Below are 22,900 nucleotides of genomic sequence, written 5' to 3'. Positions count from 1 at the left end.
TCAGTACTTTTAGTATCAGCGTGGGAAGGAGGCAAATGCCTCTCCACCTGTTCGCTATCTCCTTTGTTAAAATTCTTTTCTACTGAAAACCTCTGTGTTGACTGCACTGTCTGACTCTGCACTGTCTGTGGCCTCAGAAAAAGACCTAGAAGCAGGCCCAGAGATCTGAGGCACAGAAAAAGAGCCAGGAATCTGAATCCCATCATCCTCATCATCAGAGAACATCTCAGCCACAACACTTCAGCCCAATTGTGCCTCATTCATACTCCTTTAATACAGTTCCATTCAAACCATATCATCATATTTATCCACCACACAGGCGGCTGTCCAACATATGAACTTCTCCTCAGAGCAGGCCTCTGAGTGGCTGCAGGCCGTCCAGCGCAAGACCGAGGAGGAGACCCTGACCCTGCAGAGGATGGTGGCAGAGTGGCAGGACTACACCCGCCTCTTCAGCAGCCTGAGGGCCACCTCGGCCAAAACTGGGGACTTGGTCAAGAGCCTCCAGAGCGGCCTGGGCATTGCCTCCCAGCGGATCGGTCAGAACTCAGAAGGGATGCACGACTTGGCCCTACAAGTGATGAGTCTGCAGCTGCAGCTGGACAACATCTCCTCCTTCCTGGACGACCAGGAGGAGAACATGCACGACCTCCAGTACCATGCCAGGTAGGCGTACAGGGAGGGAATGAAATCACCCAGATCCTGTTTCCCTTTTTCACCGGAAAGCTGATAATAAATCTTCAGCACCTTTGGTCCCAAATTAGTTACCAGAGACAGGAGATTTTTTATCATAGAATCATAGAGTGGGAAGAGACCACATGGGACATCTAGTCCAACTCCTTCTTCCATGCAGGAAGAGCACAAAGTATCTCTGACAGATGGCTATCTAGCCTCTGTTTAAAAGCCTCCAAGGAAGGAGACTCCAATGGACTCTGAGGCAGAGAGTTCCACTGTTGAACATATCTTCTTACGGTCAGGAAGTTCTTCCTAATGTTCTGGGAGTGGAATCTCCTCTGTTGTCATTTGAACCCATGGCTACACTGAGTCCTAGTTTCCAGGGCAGCAGAAAACAAGCCTGTCCCCTCTTCCTTATGACACCCTTTCACATATTTATACATAGCTCTCATGTCTCCTCTCAACCTTCTCTTCTGGAGGCTGAACAGACCCAGCTCTTTAAGACGCTCCTCAGAGCGATTCATGGTCCCCAAACCTTTGATCCTCTGAGTCTCCCTCTTATGTCCCCTCCATTGGTAAGCTGCTAGGAATTGTGGGAGCTGAAGTCCCAAACACCTGGAGGGCTCAAGTTTGCCCATGCCTGGCCTTCCAATCCGGCTTCCGTGCGGGGCATGGGACAGAGATTGTGCTGGTCTCCATCATGGATCACCTTCGATGCCAGCTTGACCAGGGCGGGTCAGCGCTGCTTGTGTTGTTGGATCTCACAGCAGCATTTGACACAGTCGACCACAATCTTTTGACGCACCATCTTGCTGTTGCTGGAGTCAGGGGGAGAGCTTTAAACTGGCTGTCCTCCTTTCTTCACCACTGTGGACAGCGAGTGGAGAAGGGAGGCCTGGTCTCTGAGAGGTCCCCTCTGTCTTGTGGGGTTCCTCAGGGGGCCATTCTCTCCCGTCTGTTGTTTAACATCTCTATGCGACCACTTGCTCAGCTGGATCGAGGTTTTGGGCTGTTTGAGTGTTACCAGTACGCCGATGACACTCAGCTGCTGCTGAAGATGGAAGGCCGACCGGACTCTGCACCCGATTGTTTCCATCAGTGCCTCGAGGCCGTGACTGGATGGCTGCGTGCCAGCAGGTTGAGGGTGAATCCAGCAAAGACGGAGATCCTATGGCTGGGTCAACCGGGCAGTGGGGATGTCCAGCTGCCTAACCTGGATGGCGAGGCGCTACGCCCGTCCTTGTTGGTCAAGAGTCTGGGAGTCCTTTTGGACCCTCTGCTGACAATGGAGGCCCAGGTCTCCGGCGTTAGCAGAACTGCCTTTTTTCACCTGCGGCAGGCTAGACGGCTGGCCCCCTCCCTGTCCAGGGACGACCTAGCTATGGTGGTCCAGGCAATGGTCATCTCAAGACTGGACTACTGTAACGCCCTCTACATTGGCCTTCCTCTGTTGGTGATCCGGAAGCTCAAGTTGGTACAAAATGCAGCTGCTCGGCTTCTTGCGGGAATTCCAATGAGATGCCACATCACACCAATCTGACTCCAGCTGCATTGGTTACCGATTGAGCACCGGATCACTTTCAAAGTGATGGACGGTACTCACCTTGAAGGCCTTGCATGGTCTGGGGCCGATGTATCTGAGGGACCGCCTCACCCCCTCCCAACCCCAGAGATCCCTCCGTTCTGAGGACCAAGATCTATTGGAAATCCCCAGTGTCAAGACCTTGCGTCTAATAGCAACCAGATGCAGAGCCTTCACAGCAGTGGCACCATCCCTCTGGAATACTCTGCCACCTGAAGTCCGTGCCTTGCGGGACTTACCAGCTTTCCGCAGGGCATGGAAGACATACCTGTTTCGACAGGCCTTTGGCCTTTGATATTGCTGTTTTTAAATTGTTTTAAATTGCTTTTTAAATTTTGTTAGATTTTAGCCAGTCTTGTAAGCCGCTCCGAGCCCCAGGGGAGTGGCCGCATAGAAGTTCAAATAACAAATAAATAAATAAATAAAGTAGAGTATCTCACCTTTCTCCCTGTTTGAACCCCATCTTGTTAGATACACCCAGAACCGGACAGCGGAGCACTTTGAGACCCTGGAGGGGCGCATGGTTTCCCACGAGATCGAGATCGGCACCATCTTCGCCAACATCAATGCCACTGACAGCCACGTCCACAGCATGCTCAAGTACCTGGATGACGTGCGGCTCTCCTGCACGCTGGGCTTCCACACACAAGCCGAGGAGCTCTACTACCTGAACAAGTCGGTAGAGCTCATGCTCGGCACCACAGACCTCCTGCGGGAGCGGTTCAGCCTGCTCAGCGCCCGCCTGGATTTCGACATCCGCAACCTCTCCATGGTCATGGAGGAGATGAAGGTGGTCGACGTCCGGCATGGGGAGATCCTCCGGAACGTCACCATCTTGCGAGGTGAGTGCCCAAGTGGAGAGGATAATGCAATGGGATTTATTTATTTATCATGTCAGGAGTAAACCAAACAGTTGTATTGCATTTTTTAACAAACAAACAAACAAAACACAAAGTTTGCAAGCTAAGTAGTGGATTAAATGTCCTTTGACCAGTATCTGGCCACTTGGAGTGCCTCTGGTGTTGCCGCAAGAAGGTCCCCCATTGTGCATGTGGCAGGTTGCATTGCTGCAGGTGGTCTGCAGTTTGCTCTTCTCTACACATGTTGCATGTCGAGGATTCCACTTTGTGGCCCCATTTCTGAAGGTTGGCTCTGCATCTCGTGGTGCCAGAGTGCAGTCTGTTCAGCACCTTCCAAGTCACCCAGTTCTCTGTGTGCCCAGGGGGGAGTCTCTCATTTGGTATCACCCATTGGTTGAGGTTCTGGGTTTGAGCCTGCCACTTTTGGACTCTTGCTTGCTGAGGTGTTCCAGCGAGTGTCTCTGTAGATCTTAGAAAACTATTTCTTGATTTAAGTCGTTGACGTGCTGGCTGATACCCAAACAAGGGATAAGCTGGAGATGTCACTACCTCGGTCCTTGCGCTATTGGCTGCTACTTCCCGGCGGATGTCAGGTGGTGCGATACCGGCTAAACAGTGTAATTTCTCCAGTGGTGTAGGGCGCAGATGCGTCATGTCTCATTAAGAGCCACATCCACCATTTTAGCATGGTGAGATGTGTTCCACACCGGACATGCGTACTCAGTAGCAGAGTAGCATAGGGCAAGGGCAGATGTCTTCACTGTGTCTGGTTGTGATCCCCAGGTTGTGCCAATCAGCTTTCGTATGATATTGTTTCTAGCACCTACTTTTTGTCTGATGTTCAGGCAGTGCTTCTTGTAGGTCAGAGCACGGTCCAGAATGACTCCAAGGTATTTGGGTGTGCTGCAATGCTCCAGTGGGATTCCTTCCCAGGTGATCCTCAGAACTCAGGATGCTTGTCTGTTCTTAAAGTGAAAGGCACATGTCTGTGTCTTAGATAGATTAGGGATCAGCTGGTTTTCCCCGTAATAGTGCAATGAGATGTCCATGTTGAAGGGGTATGTCTGTGCTATGGAATAAAGATAGGCTGCGTGGTCATCTGTTGGGAGGGCTTTGATTATGACTGGCAGAAGGTGGTTGGTCTGGATGGCCCTTAGGTGTCCCTTTCAACTCTGTGATTCTGTTCTGCAGAGGAGATGGCCTTTGGGTGCCCCTTTCAGCTGTGTGATTCATAGAATCATAGAATCATAGAATCAAAGAGTTGGAAGAGACCTCATGGGCCATCCAGTCCAACCCCATTCTGCCAAGAAGCAGGAATATTGCATTCAAATCACCCCTGACAGATGGCCATCCAGCCTCTGTTTAAAAGCTTCCAAAGAAGGAGCCTCCACCACACTCCGGGGCAGAGAGTTCCACTGCTGAACGGCTCTCACAGTCAGGAAGTTCTTCCTAATGTTCAGATGGAATCTCCTCTCTTGTAGTTTGATTCTGTGCTGCAAAGGAGTCTATGGATTCCCAAGAAAAGAGATTCCAATGAGACATTGGGCCCAAATCCCCGAAGGCACAAGTTATTTGGTTTTGGAGTTGTAATTATCCAAAGTTGGGTGGTTGCTTCCCGGGGGATGCTTCAGGTTTCCAAGTGGGAGGGTGCATCCACATTGAAGAAACAGAGGCTGGTGGGCATCTGTCAGGAGGGCTTTTACTGACACAAAAGCACAGTTTGTCACAGCAAACGAGGTCTCTCTGCTGGATTTCGTATCACAAAATCACAAGTTGAACCCTTCCCAAGCGTGTAGGATTCTGTGATGTATTTTCGAATGATGTGCGCAGATCCAAGTCAGGTGGCCTTTTGCCGTTGACAGATTGTGATTTTGTCGATGTTTATTGTTTCCAAATGCCAGCTGAGATCTTTTGGCAGGGCACCCAGTGTGCCCATCACCACTGGGACCACCTGGACTGGATGATGCATTCAGAGCCTTTCCAGTTTGATTTTTTTTTATTATTATTATTATTAAACTTTATTTGTACCCCGCTAGCATCTCCCAAAGGGATTCGATGCGGCTTACAACAGGCCGGAACCCAGCACAACACAATACCACAATACAACAATACAAAAACATAGCAAATAAAACAGTTAAAGCAGAAAACAGTGGCAATACACAATACAACAGGACATATTAAAAGAAACTGAGCCGGCTGGAGTGGGGTACAGGGTTAAAAGTGCTGAAAAAAGTGTCGGGGGATATAAGATTAAAGTAAAAGTGCGGTGTGCGTTGCGAATGGTCTTGACTCTACTAAAGTGCTTCTGGGCTTTGATAGTGGGGTTCCTAATCTGAGAAAGCACGTTGGAATAGCCAGGTTTTCAGGTTTTTTCTAAAAACCGCCAAGGTGGGAGCCTGTCTGAGATCTTTCGGGAGGGCATTCCAGAGGCGGGGGGCCACCACAGAGAAGGCCCTGTCCCGCGTCCCCACCAAACGCGCCTGCGAGGCGGGTGGGATCACGAGCAGGGCCTCTCCTGATGATCGGAGCGAGCGTGTGGGTTCGTAGACTGTGATGCGGTCTCGAAGGTAGGAAGGTCCCAAACCGTTCAGGGCTTTGTAGGTAAGCACCTGCACCTTAAATTGGGCTCGGTAAATAAACGGCAGCCAGTGGAGCTCCTTGAACAGGAGGGTTGACCTCTCTCTGTAAGGGGCCCCAGTTAACATCCTGGCTGCTGCCCGTTGGACCAGTTGGAATTTCCGAGCCGTTTTCAAGGGCAGCCCTACGTAGAGCGCATTGCAGTAGTCCAGTCTAGAGGTGACTAAGGCATGGACCACCCCGGCCAGATCAGCCTTCGCGAGGTACGGTCGCAGCTGGCGCACAAGTCTCAGTTGTGCAAAAGCCCCCCCGGCCACCGCCGACGCCTGAGCCTCAAGCGTAAGCGATGAATCCAGGAGGACTCCCAAACTGCGGACCTGTGGCTTCAGGGGGAGTGTAACCCCGTCCAACACAGGTTGCCACCCTATACCCCGGTCTGGTTTGCGATCAACCAGGAGGACCTCTGTCTTGTCGGGATTGATCTTCAGCTTGTTCGTCCTCATCCAGATAGACACAGCGGCCAGGCACTCGTCTAGCACCCGAGAGGCCTCCTTGGAATTAGGTGGAAAAGAGTAGTAGAGTTGTGCGTCATCTGCGTAGAGATGGCACCCAACTCCAAAACTCCGGATGACCTCTCCCAACGGTTTCATGTAGATGTTGAAAAGCATGGGAGATAGAATAGAGCCTTGCGGGACCCCACAGGTCAAAGGCCAGGGGTCCGAGCAGGCATCTCCCAGCTTCACCATCTGGGTTCGTCCCTCCAGGAAGGACCGGAGCCACGATAGAACCGTGCCCCCAAGGCCCATCCCCGAGAGCCGACCCAGAAGGATACCATGATCGATGGTATCGAAAGCCGCTGAGATGTCCAAGAGGACCAGCAGGGTTACACTCCCCCGGTCCAGTCCTCTACGGAGGTCATCCACCAAGGCGACCAAGGCTGTCTCGGTGCCATGACCAGGCCTGAAACCAGACTGTGCCCGATCCAGGTAATTGATGTCATCCAGGAAGCTCTGGAGCTGGAGGGCAACCACCCGCTCCAGCACCTTACCCAAGAAAGGGAGGTTGGAAATCGGTCTGTAGTTGTTCAGCACCGTAGAGTCAAGGGATGACTTCTTCAGGAGTGGACGAACCACAGCCTGTTTCAAGCTGGATGGAAAGATCCCTTGCTCCAACGATGCATTGATGATCAACACAAACCAATCAACCAACCCCTCCTTGGCAGATTTAATAAGCCAGGATGGGCAAGGGTCAAGAGCCGAGGTGGTCGCCCTCACCGCCCCAAGAACCTCCCCCACAGTCCCAGGAAGAACAAGCCGAAAAGAATCCCACAAAATTGGACAAGCAGATGCCTCGGTCACCTCCCCTGGCACTGCGATAGAATTGGAGTCAAGCTCAAGACGTATCTGGGCAACCTTGCCTGCAAAGTGGTGTGCGAAATCGCAACACCGAGCTGCTGGGTCGTCAGGGGTCTCCTCCACCACAGGTGGGTGAAGGAGCTCCCCAACAACCCGAAACAGTTCTGATGACCTATTTGTTGCAGACGCTATCCGGGCGGTCGTGAAAGATTCCCTGGCCGCCCGTATAGCCACGGAGTATGCCTTAAGAGAGGCCTTAGCCCGTGCTTGATCAGACACGTCCCGAGATTTCCTCCACTTGCGCTCTAGCCCCCTTCTCGTGTGCTTCATCACAACCAACTCCCCGGTAAACCAAGGAGACGGCCTGTCATGACGCAGCGAGATGGGGCGTTCGGGAGCGATCGTATTTATCACCCTGGACATCTCCTTGTTGTAAAGATCGACCAAGGCGTCAACAGGATCGCCAGGTTCCATGGCAGGAAGAACCCCAAGATTCCTCAGGAAACCATCCGGATCCATCAGTCTCCTGGGGCGGACCATCTTAATTTGTCCTCCACCCCTGCGAAGGTTAGGGGTCGCAGCAAGCCTAAAGCTAACCAGATAATGATCTGACCATGACACTGGAAGGATGTTTTGTTCTTCCACTCTGATCATTCCACTGTCCGCTACAAAGACTAGGTCAAGAGTGTGTCCAGCCTGATGGGTGGGTCCTGATATAATTTGTGACAGTCCCATGGTCGTCATGGCGGCCATAAAGTCCTGAGCTGCGCCTGACAAGGAAGTCTCAGCATGAATGTTAAAATCTCCCAACACCACCAAGTGCTGGGAGATCAGGGCCGAATTAGAAACTACCTCCGCTAGCTCAGACAGGGAAACTACTGGGTCGCGGGGTGGACGGTACACCAGCAGAAACCCCACACTGTCACGGTTCCCCACCCTCAGGTGGACACATTCAAACCCAGGTGCTTGCGGTACAGCGCATCTGGCCACAGCGATGGATTGCCGAAAGACCACTGCGACCCCTCCTCCCCGCCCCCCTTGTCTGGCCTGCTGATGCACCCCGAAACCCGGTGGGCATAGCTGGGAGAGATTTACTCCCCCCAGCTCATCCAACCAGGTTTCTGTGATGCATGCCAGATCCGCTCTCTCATCCAGGATCAAATCCTGAATGGCAGAGGTCTTACCATTAACGGATCTGGCGTTGATCAGCAGGACCTTCAGACTGGGGGGACTGCCATGGCGCCTACCACTTCCTACCTTCTCCAGGGTCGCAAGAACTCTATTGCGCTTCTCCCTGGGATGATGGTAACCCACGAGTCTCCTCCCCCACACGACTTGGATGGAACCCACCTCCTCAGCCCCCCCTCCTCCCACCTGGTTAGAACCTGTGGCTAGTCAACTCTCGGAAGAAGTGATGCTGGAGTATAGTCTCCCTTGGATGTTAGATAGGGATGCTTCCGATGATGGAGTGGGTGGAGAGTCAGTAAATGAGCTAAGTGGACTGAATAGGGGGAGTGTCCTTGGGCGAGAGAGAGTGGCTGATTGTGCAAAAACAGCTGGGGTAGATGGGGTCTTGAATTGTAAAGGGACAACAGGGGCAGATGGGGTCTCAAATTGGTACAAACCAGGAGGGGGAGCCCTAACCGGGGAGGTGTTTATGGAATTCTCGCGGGGGCTTGATGGAACCGAGCGAGAAGTCACCCCGCTGTCAAGAAGGGGGCGGATGAAGGGGTCTACAACTACCCTTCTGATGGTGATGCCCCATTTCTTTAGGCAAGGTTGCATTTCCATTAGCTTGCCGAGCCACTGGTTGTCTTCTGGTGTGATTAGAAGACGCGAGGAACGGTCAGATGATTGATAGTCCCTCCACAGCCATGTAATGGCCTCCAGTCTTATTTCCCGTGGTCTCTTTCCTAGAATTTGGGCTAATGAAACACAAACCGCCCTCCTAGAAGTCCATCTGCCTCTGTTTATCATCAGGTCAGCAATGTCCACCGCAAAATTGTCTGTTAGGAGATGTTGGTCCTGAACACCAGCTGCGGTTGGCTGAACCATATGATCTGATGTTACCTTGTTGGTTGTCCTCAGGGAGCCCATCGGAGGCTGCTGCCACTCCCTGGTGTTCTCATTCCTATAACTGCCCACCAACCCTCCCCCACCCTCAGTCAACTCATCATCCATTCTTTCTTCCACACCAGGGTCCAAGGTGCCATTCTCCCCACTAGAGCCCAAATCCTTAACCAGATCCGCACACAAAGGATTATCTGTCCTTGGAGGATCGGATTGCACTAAAGTTCCTTGTAAAGAGACAAAGTCTCTAGAAAGATGGTCCATTCTCTCATTTAGGATCTTAAGTTGAAGCAGCAGATGATTAAAAGATTCCTTCAGGAGGTCATAAAAGTGCAAAAGGGCGTCCTTCACATGAGACTCTGTTTCAGCCATTCCTATGTCTATATTAGAACCACTCAAACCACTAAAACCGTCCACTCTTACCAGCTCCCTTACACAACTAACATCCGTCACAATCAATCATTCTCTAACACACCCTAACACACTCCCTTACACAACTAACATCCGTCACAATCAATCATTCCCTAACACACCACATTTCTCTCACCAGCTCAGACTCACTCTCACAATTTCTACAAGCATATAAATCCAGCTACCATTCACACTTCCTATGTCTCAACTTGCTTACCACAGTCAGTCTCAAGTGCTCTCCTGGGCCACTTCTATCAGACCCTTTCATACGATCCCAATCCTCTAATGCCAATTCCTGTCTATATAATCCTATTAATCTTCGTCCCCTAATAAAGTCAGCAGCACACATACAACATAACAACATACAACATACAGCTAAATAACTATAAGGAACTAGCCAAAAAGAAAAGTAGGAAGGTAGAAAAAAAAAAAAATTAAAAGAGTCAGATGGCGAGGTTTCACAGCAACGTCGATGGAAATGTTGTCAACACTCCGAGCTCCTCCGTTGTCGCTGCAGCAAAAGTGACCTGGCGCTCTCTCTCAGCCCTCCCGTTCTGTTGGCTCCAGCTCTTCGCCCTCCCGATTGGTGGAGGAGGGGAGGGCAAAATGGCGCGGCCTGGCGCTCTCTCACGGCCCTTCCCGGTACGGCGAAGGGCTGGAGGAAGGAGCCTCGATGGACTGGCTCCCGCTCTTCGCCCCCGGTTGGAAGGGGGCAAAATGGCGCGGCTTGGCGCACTTTCGTGGCCCTTTCCCGGTGCGGCGAAAGGGGCCGGAAGAGGAGCCTCGATGAGCTGACTCTCACTCTTCGCCCCTCCCAATTGATGGAGGGGGGGGGGGCAAAACGGCGCGGCCCAGCGCTGTCTCAACGGCCCTTTCCCGGTGCGGCGAAAGGGCCGGAGGAAAGGAGCCTCGATCAGCTGGCTCCCGCTCTTCGCCCCTCCCGATTGATGGGGGAGGGGGGCAAAAACGGCGCGGCCTGGCGCCCACTCTCACGGCCCTTTCCCGGTGCGGCGAAAGGGCCGGAGGAAAGGAGCCTCGATCAGCTGGCTCCCGCTCTTCGCCCCTCCCGATTGATGGGGAAGGGGGGCAAAACGGCGCGGCCCAGCGCTGTCTCAACGGCCCTTTCCCGGTGCGGCGAAAGGGCCGGAGGAAGGAGCTGCAGTCAGTTCGAAGGGGGGGGGGCAAGAAAGGCACGGGCTGATGCTTGGCCCGATCGGCTCACTGCTTACCCGGCTCTACCAGCTGGAATCACGGCCGGGTAAGGGAGTCCCGCAGCTAGGAGCCGGTTGGTATTCGGCTCCTGGATCGCTCTCTGCCGGGACGCCGATGCAGGCCCCGCTCGCCTCGCCTCCAAGATGTCGGCTGGAGGCCGGAGTTCACAGTCGTGCCGAGGCTAAGATTGGCGAAATCAAGGTCCCCGCTGCAGATTTGCGACTTATCAGTGCCTCCCTGGGAGTTCCACAAGTCCCACAATGGGACTTGATCTGGAGAAGAAAAGTCTGGTCGGGAGGTCGGGGGAGAATTTTTAGTCCCCTTTGGGAGCGGACACAGGAGGGTGCTGCTCCTGCGCCATCTTGGAAAAAAAAAAAAAAAAAATTTTGAGGTCTTGATAGCGGCTGAGGTTTTCCTGTTGCTTTTCCTCAATGCAACTCTCACCTGGAATGGCGACATCAATCATCCAGACCTTTTTCTTTTCCACAATCGTGATGTCTGGTGTATTGTGTTCCAAAACTTTGTCAGTCTGGATTCAAAAGTCCCACAGGATTTCTCCATGTTCATTTTCCACGACCTTTGTGGGTTTATGATCCCACCAATTCTTTATTGCTGGCAGGTGGTACTTGTGACATACGTTCCAGTGAATCATCTGGGCCACAGAGTTGTGCCTCTGTTTGTAGTCTGTCTGTGCAATTTTCTTGCAACAGTTGAGGAGATGGTCCATGGTTTCATCCGCTTCCTTGCACAGTCTGCATTTTGGGTCGTCAGCTGATTTTTCAATCCTGGCCTTAATGGCCTTGGTTCTGATGGCTTGCTCCTGGGCTGCAAGAATCAGTCCTTCTTCCGTCTCCTTCTTCCGGGTTCCATTCGTGAGCCATCACCAGGTCTTCTCCTTGTCAACTTTTCCTTCAATTTTGTCAAGGAACTGCCCATGCAAGGCTTTGTTGTGCCAGCTATCAGCTCTGATTTGTAGCACAGTTTTCTAGTACTAACTCTTTGTCTGCTGTGCTTTGAGAAGTTTCCGATTACTGACTCCAGTTAAAGCAGGTTCTTGGCTTTCCTTGACATCTTCTGCCAGGGTATCATGTTTTTCTTCTTTGACTCCTTGTTTGACTTGTAAAAGTCCTCTGCCATCAGACCTTCTTGGCAGATAGAGCCGGTCAACATCACTGCGAGGATGAATTCTCCTCTGTTTCTGCATCACTCCTTCTTCTTCTCCTACTACTAGTAGTAGGTATGGTGTCAGAATGCTGACTCACAACAGGTCATGAGTTGTTTTTCTGTCTAAATTGTCTATTATTATTATTATTATTATTATTATTATTATTATTATTTGGAGCCTCCGTTGGCGCAGTGCGTTAAACCCTTGTTCTGTCAGGACTGAAGACCGACAGGTCACAGGTTCGAATCCCAGGGAGAGCATGGATGAGCTCCCTCTATCAGCTCCAGCTCCCCATGTGGGGACATGAGAGAAGCCTCCCACAAGGATGGTAACACATCAAAAACAAGTGAAAGAAGGAAGGAAAGAGAAAGGGAAGGAAGAAGAGAAGGAACAAAAGAGAGAAAGAGGGATGGAGGGAGGGAAGGAAGGAAGGAAGGAAGGAAGGAAGGAAGGAAAGAAGAAAAGAAGGAAAGAGAGAAGGAAGGATGGAACCAAAGACCAAAGGAAGGGAAGAAAGAAACAGGTCGAGAAGGAAGGAAGAAAAAGGGAAAGAAGAAGGAAAAGAAAAAGAGGGAAGGAAGGAAAGAGGGAGGGAAGGAAGGAGAGAAAGAAAGAAAAGAAAGAAGGAGCGAAGGTTTAGCCACTCATGAAAACACTGAAATACACAGCGGAAGAGACTTAAAAAGCCAAAAAAATATATATTACAACGCATGCGCATAACCACATAAATACACATATACACAAATATATAAATACACACATATACACATGTATGCACACACAAAACACATATACACAGACTGGGCCACAGCAATGCGTGGCAGGGGATGGCTAGTAAATAAATAAATAACTAAATAAAAATACATTACAATGCATGCGCAAAACCACATTAATACACATATACACAAATATACAAATACACATGTATACACACATAAAACACATTTACACAGACTGGGCCACAGCAACGCGTGGCAGGGGATGGCTAGTAAAATCAATCAATCAATAAAAATAGAGGGAGATACGTTTGGATATGTGTGATGGGGCTCTGAACACTGCTACTGCCCTTCTAATTAATTCCATAAAGAGTTGGTTGAGATTATGCATGGTGAAGGAAAACCATTTTACTCGTGCTCTTAAGTACTCTGTCCCAACATCTGCATGTTCTGTTGCTGAAGCAGAGATTGATGGGCGTCTCTCAGGAGGGCTTGGATTGTGCCTTCCTGTAAGACAGGAGTGGGTTGCCCTTCCAACCCTGGGATTCTATGATTTTCCACCCTTTCTAGAGACTTCCAAACTGTCTTTCGGGTGTAGACCCAGCCTAAGCAATTTTGCCTGGGGTTCCTCTTGTGCTGCTCGGAGAAAAAGAGGCTCCCAATTGGAAAGCCTGGCTGTGCAAATAAATCTACTTTAAAGAGGGGGAAAACAAGAAACACCAGCACTTTTCTCACTGGTTACCTGTCCTGTGGGAGCGACTGGGGACGGAGTGTGCTCCAGGCTCCCAAACAGGACAATAAAGGGCCTTCTGTGCACCCAACCCTCTCCATCCTGGTGACCATTGGCTTGGACGCAATGCTGCATTGGCTCAAGCAGAGGCAGGACCCACGGACAGGGACCCACAGCCTTTGCCAAAGTGCTGGGCATTGCATCCTTTTTTCCATGGCAAAGGGAAATAAATGCAGTGCCAGGCCAAGCCCAGTGTGGATAATCAACTTTTGCAAACAGCAAAAGTTGGAACTACAACTCCAAGTCATATGGAGAAATAGTGATTGCTAGAAAGAATACCACTCTAGGACTCTCTTGATCCTCTAGCACCTGTGATTGCCAACATAAAAGTGCATGAAAAGACATATAGATCCCCAAAGCGGTGTTGAAAAGAGTATTATTTCCACTTTTATGGGGTTCCTGTACCCTTAACCCCAGCAATGTTTCAATACACATCAGGCTTTGCGCCAGATTTTGTTTATTTTCATCGTTGCCTCCTGTGTTGGAATGGTCCACCTGCTTCTTGTGGATTTCAAGGGCTTTTTTTGTGCAGCGTCACTCGATGGTTGTCAGTTTTGTGACTCAGCTGGGAACACAGTGTCTCTGATGAGGATGATGGGATTCAGGTTGACAATCTGGTTCAAAATGTCCCTGCTATAGTCAATGAGGAACAGGGTGTGGAAGTTCAGTTTCCCACAGCAAGGAATGAGTTTGTTGATACTGAAAACTAGCCAAGTGCAGGTGCAAATTGACTCAGAGAAGGAGGACAGTTCTCAGCCTGATAATGAGCAAGAAGGCAAACTGGATAACACTTTTTTTTTTTGTCGTGTCAGGAGCAACCGCTCCTGTTGTGAGAGAATTGGCCGTCTGCAAGGACGTTGCCCAGGGGACGCCCGGATGATTTCTGATGTTTTATCATCCTTGTGGGAGGCTTCTCTCATGTCCCCGCATGAGGAGCTGGAGCCGATAGAGGGAGCTCATCCGCCTCTCCTGGGATTCGAACCTGCGACCTGTCGGTCTTCAGTCCTGCCAGCACAGGGGTTTAACCCACTGCACCACCGGGAGCTCCTTACTGGATAACACTAACGAACAGACTGAACTTGACGAAACGGGAACCTTAGATCGTGCTGACCATTTGGAATTCAGAGTTCGAAGGAGTGTGAGAATAGCTAACAAGAAGGAGGTCAGAGGCCAAAGAAACAACTTCATGTTTTGCAAAGGGTATCAAGCAGTGTGTTTGGGACCAAACCTTTGTCAGAGCAACTTTTCGTTTAACCAAGAAGCTTGCATTTTGCATGTCTGGATTGTCTTGCAGTTCTTATGTTCATGGTCTCAGGACTCAGTCATGTTCTCATGGGATTTTGCTTTGCTGGTGTCTTTTTGGATCATGCTTCCAAGTGTTATTTTGTATTGATCTTTTGGAACATTACTTTTGCTTTCAATAACTTTTTATCTTTTACTTTTTAATAGAATCATAGAATCATAGAATCAAAGAGTTGGAAGAGACCTCATGGGCCATCCAGTCCAACCCCATTCTGCCAAGAAGCAGGAAAATTGTATTCAAATTCACCCCTGACAGATGGCCATCCAGCCTCTGCTTAAAAGCCTCCAAAGAAGGAGCCTCCACCACACTCCGGGGCAGAGAGTTCCACTGCTGAACGGCTCTCACAGTCAGGAAGTTCTTCCTAATGTTCAGATGGAATCTCCTCTCTTGTAGTTTGAAGCCATTGTTCCGCGTCCTAGTCTCCAAGGAAGCAGAAAACAAGCTTGCTCCCTCCTCCTCCCTGTGGCTTCCTCTCACATATTTATACATGGCTATCATATCTCCTCTCAGCCTTTTCTTCAGGCTAAACATGCCCAGCTCCCCAAGCCGCTCCTCATAGGGCTTGTTCTCCAGACCCTTGATCATTTTAGTCGCTCTCCTCTGGACACATTCCAGCTTAGAGTCAATATCTCTCTTGAATTGTGGTGCCCAGAATTGGACACAATATTCCAGATGTGGTCCAACCAAAGCAGAATAGAGGGGTAGCATTACTTCCTTAGATCTAGACACTAGGCTCCTATTGATGCAGACCAAAATCCCATTGGCTTTTTTTGCCGCCAAATCACATTGTTGGCTCATGTTTAACTTGTTGTCCACGAGGACTCCAAGATCTTTTTCACACGTACTGCTCTCGAGCCAGGCCTTGTCCCCCATTCTGTATCTTTGCATTTCGTTTTTCCTGCCAAAGTGGAGTCTCTTGCATTTGTCACTGTTGAACTTCATTGTGTTAGTTTTGGCCCATCATCTCTCTAATCTGTCCAGATCGTTTTGAATCCTGCTCCTGTCCTCTGGACTATTGGCTATCCCTCCCAATTTGGTGTCATCTGCAAACTTGATGATCCTGCCTTCCAGCCCTTCATCTAAGTCATTAATGAAGATGTTGAACAGGACCGGGCCCAGGACGGAACCCTGCGGCACTCCACTTGTCACTTCTTTCCAAGATGAAGAGGAAGCATTGGTGAGCACTCTCTGTGTTCGTCCACTTAACCAATTACAGATCCACCTCACCGTAGTTTTGCCTAGCCCACATTGGACTAGTTTCTGCTCGGCTCTCCTCCCCTGGGCAGATGGCTCCCCGTATGGCCTGGCCATCCATGGAGTGCCATGGCTGCCTGGCACTCACCCCCTGCTGAGCTTAAGTGGGGCAGAACCGTCATCAAACAGGTACTTTTTATCATATGTGGTGGACGTGTAAAGAAATAGAGAAGTATTGGACGAAAGTACATGAAGAGCTGCAAAAAAATTTGAAGAGAGTCTTTAAGAAGAAACCAGAATATTATCTATTGGGATTTACAGATTTGGAATTACAATTAGATGAGAACGAAGATAGACTATTTACCTATCCTACAACAGCGGCGAGAATATTATTGGCGAAGTTTTGGAAACAGGAAGATATCCCTACCATAGAATCATAGAATCATAGAATCAAAGAGTTGGAAGAGACCTCATGGGCCATCCAGTCCAACCCCATTCTGCCAAGAAGCAGGAATATTGCATTCAAATCACCCCTGACAGATGGCCATCCAGCCTCTGCTTAAAAGCTTCCAAAGAAGGAGCCTCCACCACACTCCGGGGCAGAGAGTTCCACTGCTGAACGGCTCTCACAGTCAGGAAGTTCTTCCTCATGTTCAGATGGAATCTCCTGAAGAGTGGTTAGGGAAATTAAGAGAAATAAGAGAAATGGACGAATTAACTTTTTTCTTGAAAAAGAATACCGGGAACCCGATAAAGAGGACAGATTGGACTCTATATGAAAACTACGAAAAGGAAATAAATAAATAAATAAGAGGAACATTATGAAGAGGATATAATGGAAAAATCATTGAGGACACAACACCTGATGGAGAGATGGAAGTCAATGTTTATCTTATATATTTTTTCTCTTGTTTTTTTTTGTGTGTGTCTTTTATATTTTGTATTTTCTGGTGGACTTGGCGGTAGAGGGATGTACTTCTTACTTTTTTCCTACTTTCCTATCATCTTTTTTAATCTCAGAGAAGGCTGAGAGGAGATATGATAGCCATGTATAAATATGTGAGAGGAAGCCACAGGGAGGAGGAGGGAGCAAGCTTGTTTTCTGCTTCCTTGGAGACTAGGACACAAGGGAACAATGGCTTCAAACTACAAGAGAGGAGATTCCATCTGAACACAAGGAAGAACTTCCTGACTGTGAGAGCCGTTCAGCAGTGGAACTCTCTGCCCCGGAGTGTGGTGGAGGCTCCTTCTTTGGAAGCTTTTAAGCAGAGGCTGGATGGCCATCTGTCAGGGGTGATTTGAATGCAATATTCCTGCTTCTTGGCAGGGGGTTGGACTGGATGGCCCATGAGGTCTCTTCCAACTCTTTGATTCTATGATTCTATGATTCTATGATTCTCCCTCCTGTGATGTTATTCTTAAAATCTTAATAAAAAACTATTATTAAAAAAAGTGGGGCAGAATCGGGAGGCCTGGCAGTCTGGGGAGCCTTTGCCACCAAGCCCTCACCCCCTGCTGAACTCGGTCCAGATCCATTGGTGTTTGTGTTGGGGTTCAGCCTGAGTTTGAACTTGAACCTGATTCTCTGTTTGTTCCTCCGGATGCTAATGAAAGTATATTTACTGATGCTAGTGGAAATGTACCTTCTGATGCCAATGCTCCTGAAATTAGTGAGGAAGAAACTGCTGTAGGTTTGGAAAATGAAAGTACCAGTGTTCCTGAGAATGTTTCAGAGGGAGACCTTGAACTTTCCCTCCCTTCTGCACCTGTTAACTGTAATGACAACAGAAGGGGCCAAATTTGGGAAGACAGAAGTAAAACACTCAGTTTGCGTCGATCCTCCCGAATTCAAGAATTAAAAACATTGGCTTCAAAACAGAAGGACGGTTCACGGAACCAATTCTTGAGGACAGGAGCAGAATTCAAAACGATCTTGACAGATTAGAGAGATGGGCCAAAACTAACAAAATGAAGTTCAACAGTGACAAATGCAAGATACTCCACTTTGGCAGAAAAAATGAAATGCAAAGATACAGAATGGGGGACAATGCCTGGCTCGAGAGCAGGACGTGTGAAAAAGATATTGGAGTCCTCTTGGACAGGAAGTTAAACATGAGCCAACCATGTGATGTGGCGGCAAAAAAAGCCAATGGGATTTTGGCCTGAATCAAGAGGAGCATAGTGTCTAGATCTAAGGAAGTAATGCTACCCCTCTATTCTGCTTTGGTTAGACCACATCTGGAATATTGTGTCCAATTCTGGGCACCACAATTCAAGAGAGATATTGACAAGCTGGAATGTGTCCAGAGGAGGGCGACTAAAATGATCAAGGGTCTGGAGAACAAGCCCTATGAGGAGCGGCTTAGGGAACTGGGCATGTTTAGCCTGAAGAAGAGAAGGCTGAGAGGAGATATGATAGCCATGTATAAATATGTGAGTGGAAGCCACAGGGAGGAGGAGGGAGCAAGCTTGTTTTCTGCTTCCTTGGAGACTAGGACGCAATGGAACAATGGCTTCAAACTACAAGAGAGGAGATTCCATCTGAACATTAGGAAGAACTTCCTGACTGTGAGAGCCGTTCAGCAGTGGAACTCTCTGCCCCAGAGTGTGGTGGAGGCTCCTTCTTTGGAAGCTTTTAAGCAGAGGCTGGATGGCCATCTGTCAGGGGTGCTTTGAATGCAATATTCCTGCTTCTTGGCAGAATGGGGTTGGACTGGATGATGGCCCAGGAGGTCTCTTCCAACTCTTTGATTCTATGATTCTATGACTGTGAGAGCCGTTCAGCAGTGGAACTCTCTGCCCCGGAGTGTGGTGGAGGCTCCTTCTTTGGAAGCTTTTAAACAGAGGCTGGAAGGCCATCTCTCAGGGGTGCTTTGAATGCAATATTCCTGCTTCATAGCAAAATGGGGTTGGACTGGATGGCCCATGAGGTCTCTTCCAACTCTATGATTTATGATTCTATGAGATATATGCACCACACTTGCCTCATTTCCAACAGACCTCTGAACAAACCTCTGAGGATGCTTGCCACAGATGAAGGTGAAACATCAGGAGAGAATTTTACTGGGAAATGGCCATACAGCCCGATAAGCGCACAGCAATGCAGGGCGATGATTGATATACATTATGCAATTATTGTTAAGTGCACTTGTTAGGCAGTTATCCTTAGCAAATACAACAGAAGTTATTATTAGCAGATATTGTTAAGCAAATATTGCAGACTTCAGTCATTCCAACCTATGTCTCTTCACTTCTTTCCTTCCTTTCTCCCTCTGCAGGTGTTCCTGGCCCGCCAGGCCCCAGAGGCTACCGCGGAGACCTGGGGGTCAAGGGCCCGCCAGGGAGCAGAGGGCCAAAGGGCGATCCAGGCAGCGTGAGCCCTCCGGGGCCAAAGGGGTCGCGAGGCGTTGCAGGGGACCCAGGCCCTCCAGGCGAGAGGGGGCCACCGGGTTCCAAAGGCCTCCCTGGATTCAAGGGGGCCAAAGGGAGCTTTGGGCAGTCCGGGGCCAAAGGACAGCCGGGCCCCAAAGGAGATGTGGGCCCCCAGGGACCTGAGGGAAAGCCAGGACCGGATGGACCGCCGGGGCTGGAGGGCAAACCGGGTATCCCAGGGAAGCCAGGTGAACCAGGGCCGATGGGGCCGACGGGGCCGAAAGGAGACCCCGGGTTGAGGGGTCGGCCGGGGTTGCCAGGCCCCCCGGGACCTCCAGGACCTTCGAGAATATGAACGTCTTTGGGGTCCTCTTTCCTTGGACCCCTTGGAGTGCTGCTCCCCATTTAATGATGCCAAATGCAGCCACCGCCTGGATGCTGGGACCTGCTATACTGAGAAATGCCCATTCCTAGCATCCCATTATGGGGGAAATTCGCCGGGTTTTCTTTGAGAGGGGCACCCCTTTTTGACTGCTGCTCCCCTAAATGCAGCTGCTGCCTGACTTCAAACCCTGCCCCATCGATGCCCTTTCCCGGCGGCTTATTTTGGGAGGAAATTGTAGACAAGGAAGACTCAGGACTGGTTTCCCCAGTTCCACCTCGAGGATTACTACACCAATTCTGCAAGCTTGACATGGAAAGGCAACACGTCTCTTTGGCGCACCTGCTGCTGCATCACCTGTACTGCTTTCTACCTGTGCTCCCTGCCCAAGATACCTTTGCTTTGCCTCCACGGGACCCACAAGGAGCAAAGAGGATATTCACAAAGGGGGAAATGTCATGCACACCTGATTCAGAGCATGCAGCAGAATTGCAATTGGGAATCATTACACAGAAGAATATAGAAAGAGGGATGGGGTGCAAGGAAGGCTTGTCCTTCACTGGGTTGTTGTCGGTTTTTCGGGCTATACAACCATGTTGTAGAAGCATTCTCTCCTGACGTTTTGCCTGCATCTGTGGCAGGCGTCCTCATTCTACCATTCTAGAATCCTACGCATTGCAAGAAAAGTGATTCCACCAAAATACTAAGATGAGCTGCCAGAGGCGGCCCTAGGTAATTTTCAGTGGTAAGCAAACAGTATTTTGGCACCCCCCCCCCCAACCAATCATTGATATATATTTTCTGTTTGTTGTGGGAGTTCTGTGTGCCATATTTGGTTCAATTCCATCATTGGTGGAGTTCAGAATGCTCTTTGATTGTAGGTGAACTATACATCCCAGTAACTACACTTGCCGCACTTGCTCCCTTGCCTGGCCCGCTTTGGGTCCGGAGGCGTGCCTGAAGACCCCGGCGTGTGCACCAAAAGTCACCTCTTCTCCTGACTTCCTCCTCAGCCATTGGGACCAAGAGAGAGAGAGAGAGAGAGGTGGAGATGCCCACCTTCCCTGAAGGTAGGTGCAAAAACAAAGGAGGGAGCAGAGGTGGGAGATACCTCCAGCCGGAGGGACTTTCTCTCTCTCTCTCTTGGTTCTAATGGCTGAAGAGAAAGTCAGGAGAAGAGGCAACTTTTGGTGCGCACGCTGGGGTCTTCAGACACGCCTCTGGACCTGAAGCGGGCCAGACGTGGCGGCTCCACCCCTTGGCCCACTTGCGGATTGGGGAGAGGAGAGGAGGCGGGTGGAGTGCCAGGGGATCAGGAAAGGGAGCCGGTTATGGGGAAGGGATTGAACACGGAGAATGATTGAGCGGCGGCTCTGTTCACACACCCGGTGGCCGCGTGGAGCAGGAACGAGAGGGGCTAGGCGAGGCTCAAGGGCCCGGCCCCTTTGGGAAGAGGATCGCCCGGCAGCGAGGCAAGAAAGCCGAGGCTCCCCCCGGACTGCTAGGGCTGTGGTGAGCTGAGGGGGCGCTCCTCAAGTGGCGGTCGAGGGGCATTTACAGAGGCGCCTCTGTGCCCCTGGCAAAAAAAAGTATTCTGCGACCGCTTACTTCGCGTAATGGATGAGCCGCCCTGTGAGCTGCTACACTGTAAGAGCTGGAATCGTCTCCTACAAATGGGAGCAAGCTCTTCATCTTTGGAGGCTGGATGACCGTTTTGCAGGAGTGCTTCATTTGCCAGGGTTGGACTACATGTCCTTTGGGGCTCCCTTCCAACTCTAGTGGAATATGGACTGCCTTGCAAGTGCAGGACTCCCCTTCTTTGGAGATCTTCAAGCTTGAGCCAATGCAACTCCTAGTCCTTGCTTCCCTGGAGACTAGGACGCGGAACAATGGCTTCAAACTGCAAGAAAGAAGATTCCACCTGAACATGAGGAAGAACTTCCTGACTGTGAGAGCCGTTCAGCAGTGGAACTCTCTGCCCCGGAGTGTGGTGGAGGCTCCTTCTTTGGAAGCTTTTAAACAGAGGCTGGATGGCCATCTGTCAGGGGTGCTTTGAATGCAATATTCCTGCTTCTTGGCAGAATGGGGTTGGACTGCATGGCCCATGAGATCTCTTCCAACTCTAGGATTCTAAGCTGGATGGATATCTTTCAGGAGTGCTTGAGTTGTGCATTTTTTTCATGGCTAAAGGGCATTGGATGATTCTTTAAGATTTTAAGTTTCTATGATAGACCTGGTCAAACTTCAGCTGTCTGGGTGTTTTGGACTTCAACTCCCACAATTCCTGTGGGAGTTGAAATTCAAAACACCTGGAGGGAGGGCCGAAGTTGGCCCAGGCCTGCTCTGCACTGTATTGTATGCAACGTCCATTCTGTTGGTGGTGACGCTGTCCTGACATCCACCCGGCCAGAGGAATAAAGCCTCTGCTACTGCCTTTAGTCCAAAACACCTGGAGGACCGAAGTTTGCCCATGCCTGTCCTAAGTACTGAAGAGAGAATCCTGGGATTGGCAATCCCACAAGCTATCATTTGCATTATCATTAGAACACAAACAAAACAAAGCTGTATTTTCCTAGATAAAACAAAGATGTGTACAAAACCTTATTGTTCATGTAGCTCTTTCAAGAACAGAGAAAAATAAAGAAGGAAAATGAGTCCAGACCATTCACACTTGGTTGTTTCATCCTTTAAAAAAATGTATACATACAAGGGTTGAATGAAAAGTAATGCCCCCACCTTCGTTACTTGGGTTTGGATGGGAATATTTTAATAAATCAAACACAGAAATAATCCTTCGAATGTGCTCTTTAACTAACACTATTCACTATTCCACATAATCACCAGACAATTGGATACGTTTCTGCCAAGTTTTCTGAATCCGTCACTGAAGAAGTCGACACTCTGTTTCCGCAACCAGCGTCCTGCAGTTCTCTCAATGTCTTCATCAGAAGCATCATGAGGAACATGAGGAAGAACTTCCTGACTGTGAGAGCCATTCAGCAGTGGAACTCTCTGCCCCGGAGTGTGGTGGAGGCTCCTTCTTTGGAAGCTTTTAAACAGAGGCTGGATGGCCATCTGTCAGGGGTGATTTGAATGCAATATTCCTGCTTCTTGGCAGAATGGGGTTGGATTGGATGGCCCAGGAGGTCTCTTCCAACTCTTTGATTCTAGGATTCTATGATTCTATGATCATGATGTCCCCGCAGATCTTATTTCATTATCGGGAACAGATGGAA

The 22,900-nt window shown here is 49.8% G+C and overlaps 1 protein-coding gene across 1 annotated transcript in view; it reads left to right on the top strand.

Moving 5' to 3' along the window:
- The window catches only part of SCARA3 (scavenger receptor class A member 3), a 51,592-nt gene extending 30,979 nt beyond the window's left edge, over positions 1-20,613 (top strand). Inside the window, exons 6-8 of the mRNA XM_060754776.2 lie at positions 320-666; positions 2,729-3,099; positions 19,189-20,613. Coding sequence (XP_060610759.2) covers positions 320-666; positions 2,729-3,099; positions 19,189-19,637 — 1,167 coding nt within the window. The 3' untranslated portion in view covers positions 19,638-20,613. The remainder of the gene's footprint in view (positions 1-319; positions 667-2,728; positions 3,100-19,188) is intronic.
- The last annotated feature ends 2,287 nt before the right edge of the window (positions 20,614-22,900 follow it).

Source organism: Anolis sagrei, chromosome 1 (genome assembly GCF_037176765.1).
Source record: "Anolis sagrei isolate rAnoSag1 chromosome 1, rAnoSag1.mat, whole genome shotgun sequence".
NCBI lineage: Eukaryota > Metazoa > Chordata > Lepidosauria > Squamata > Dactyloidae > Anolis > Anolis sagrei.
The sequence above is the reverse complement of the archived record's forward strand: the minus strand, read 5'-3'. Positions and strand labels throughout refer to the sequence as shown.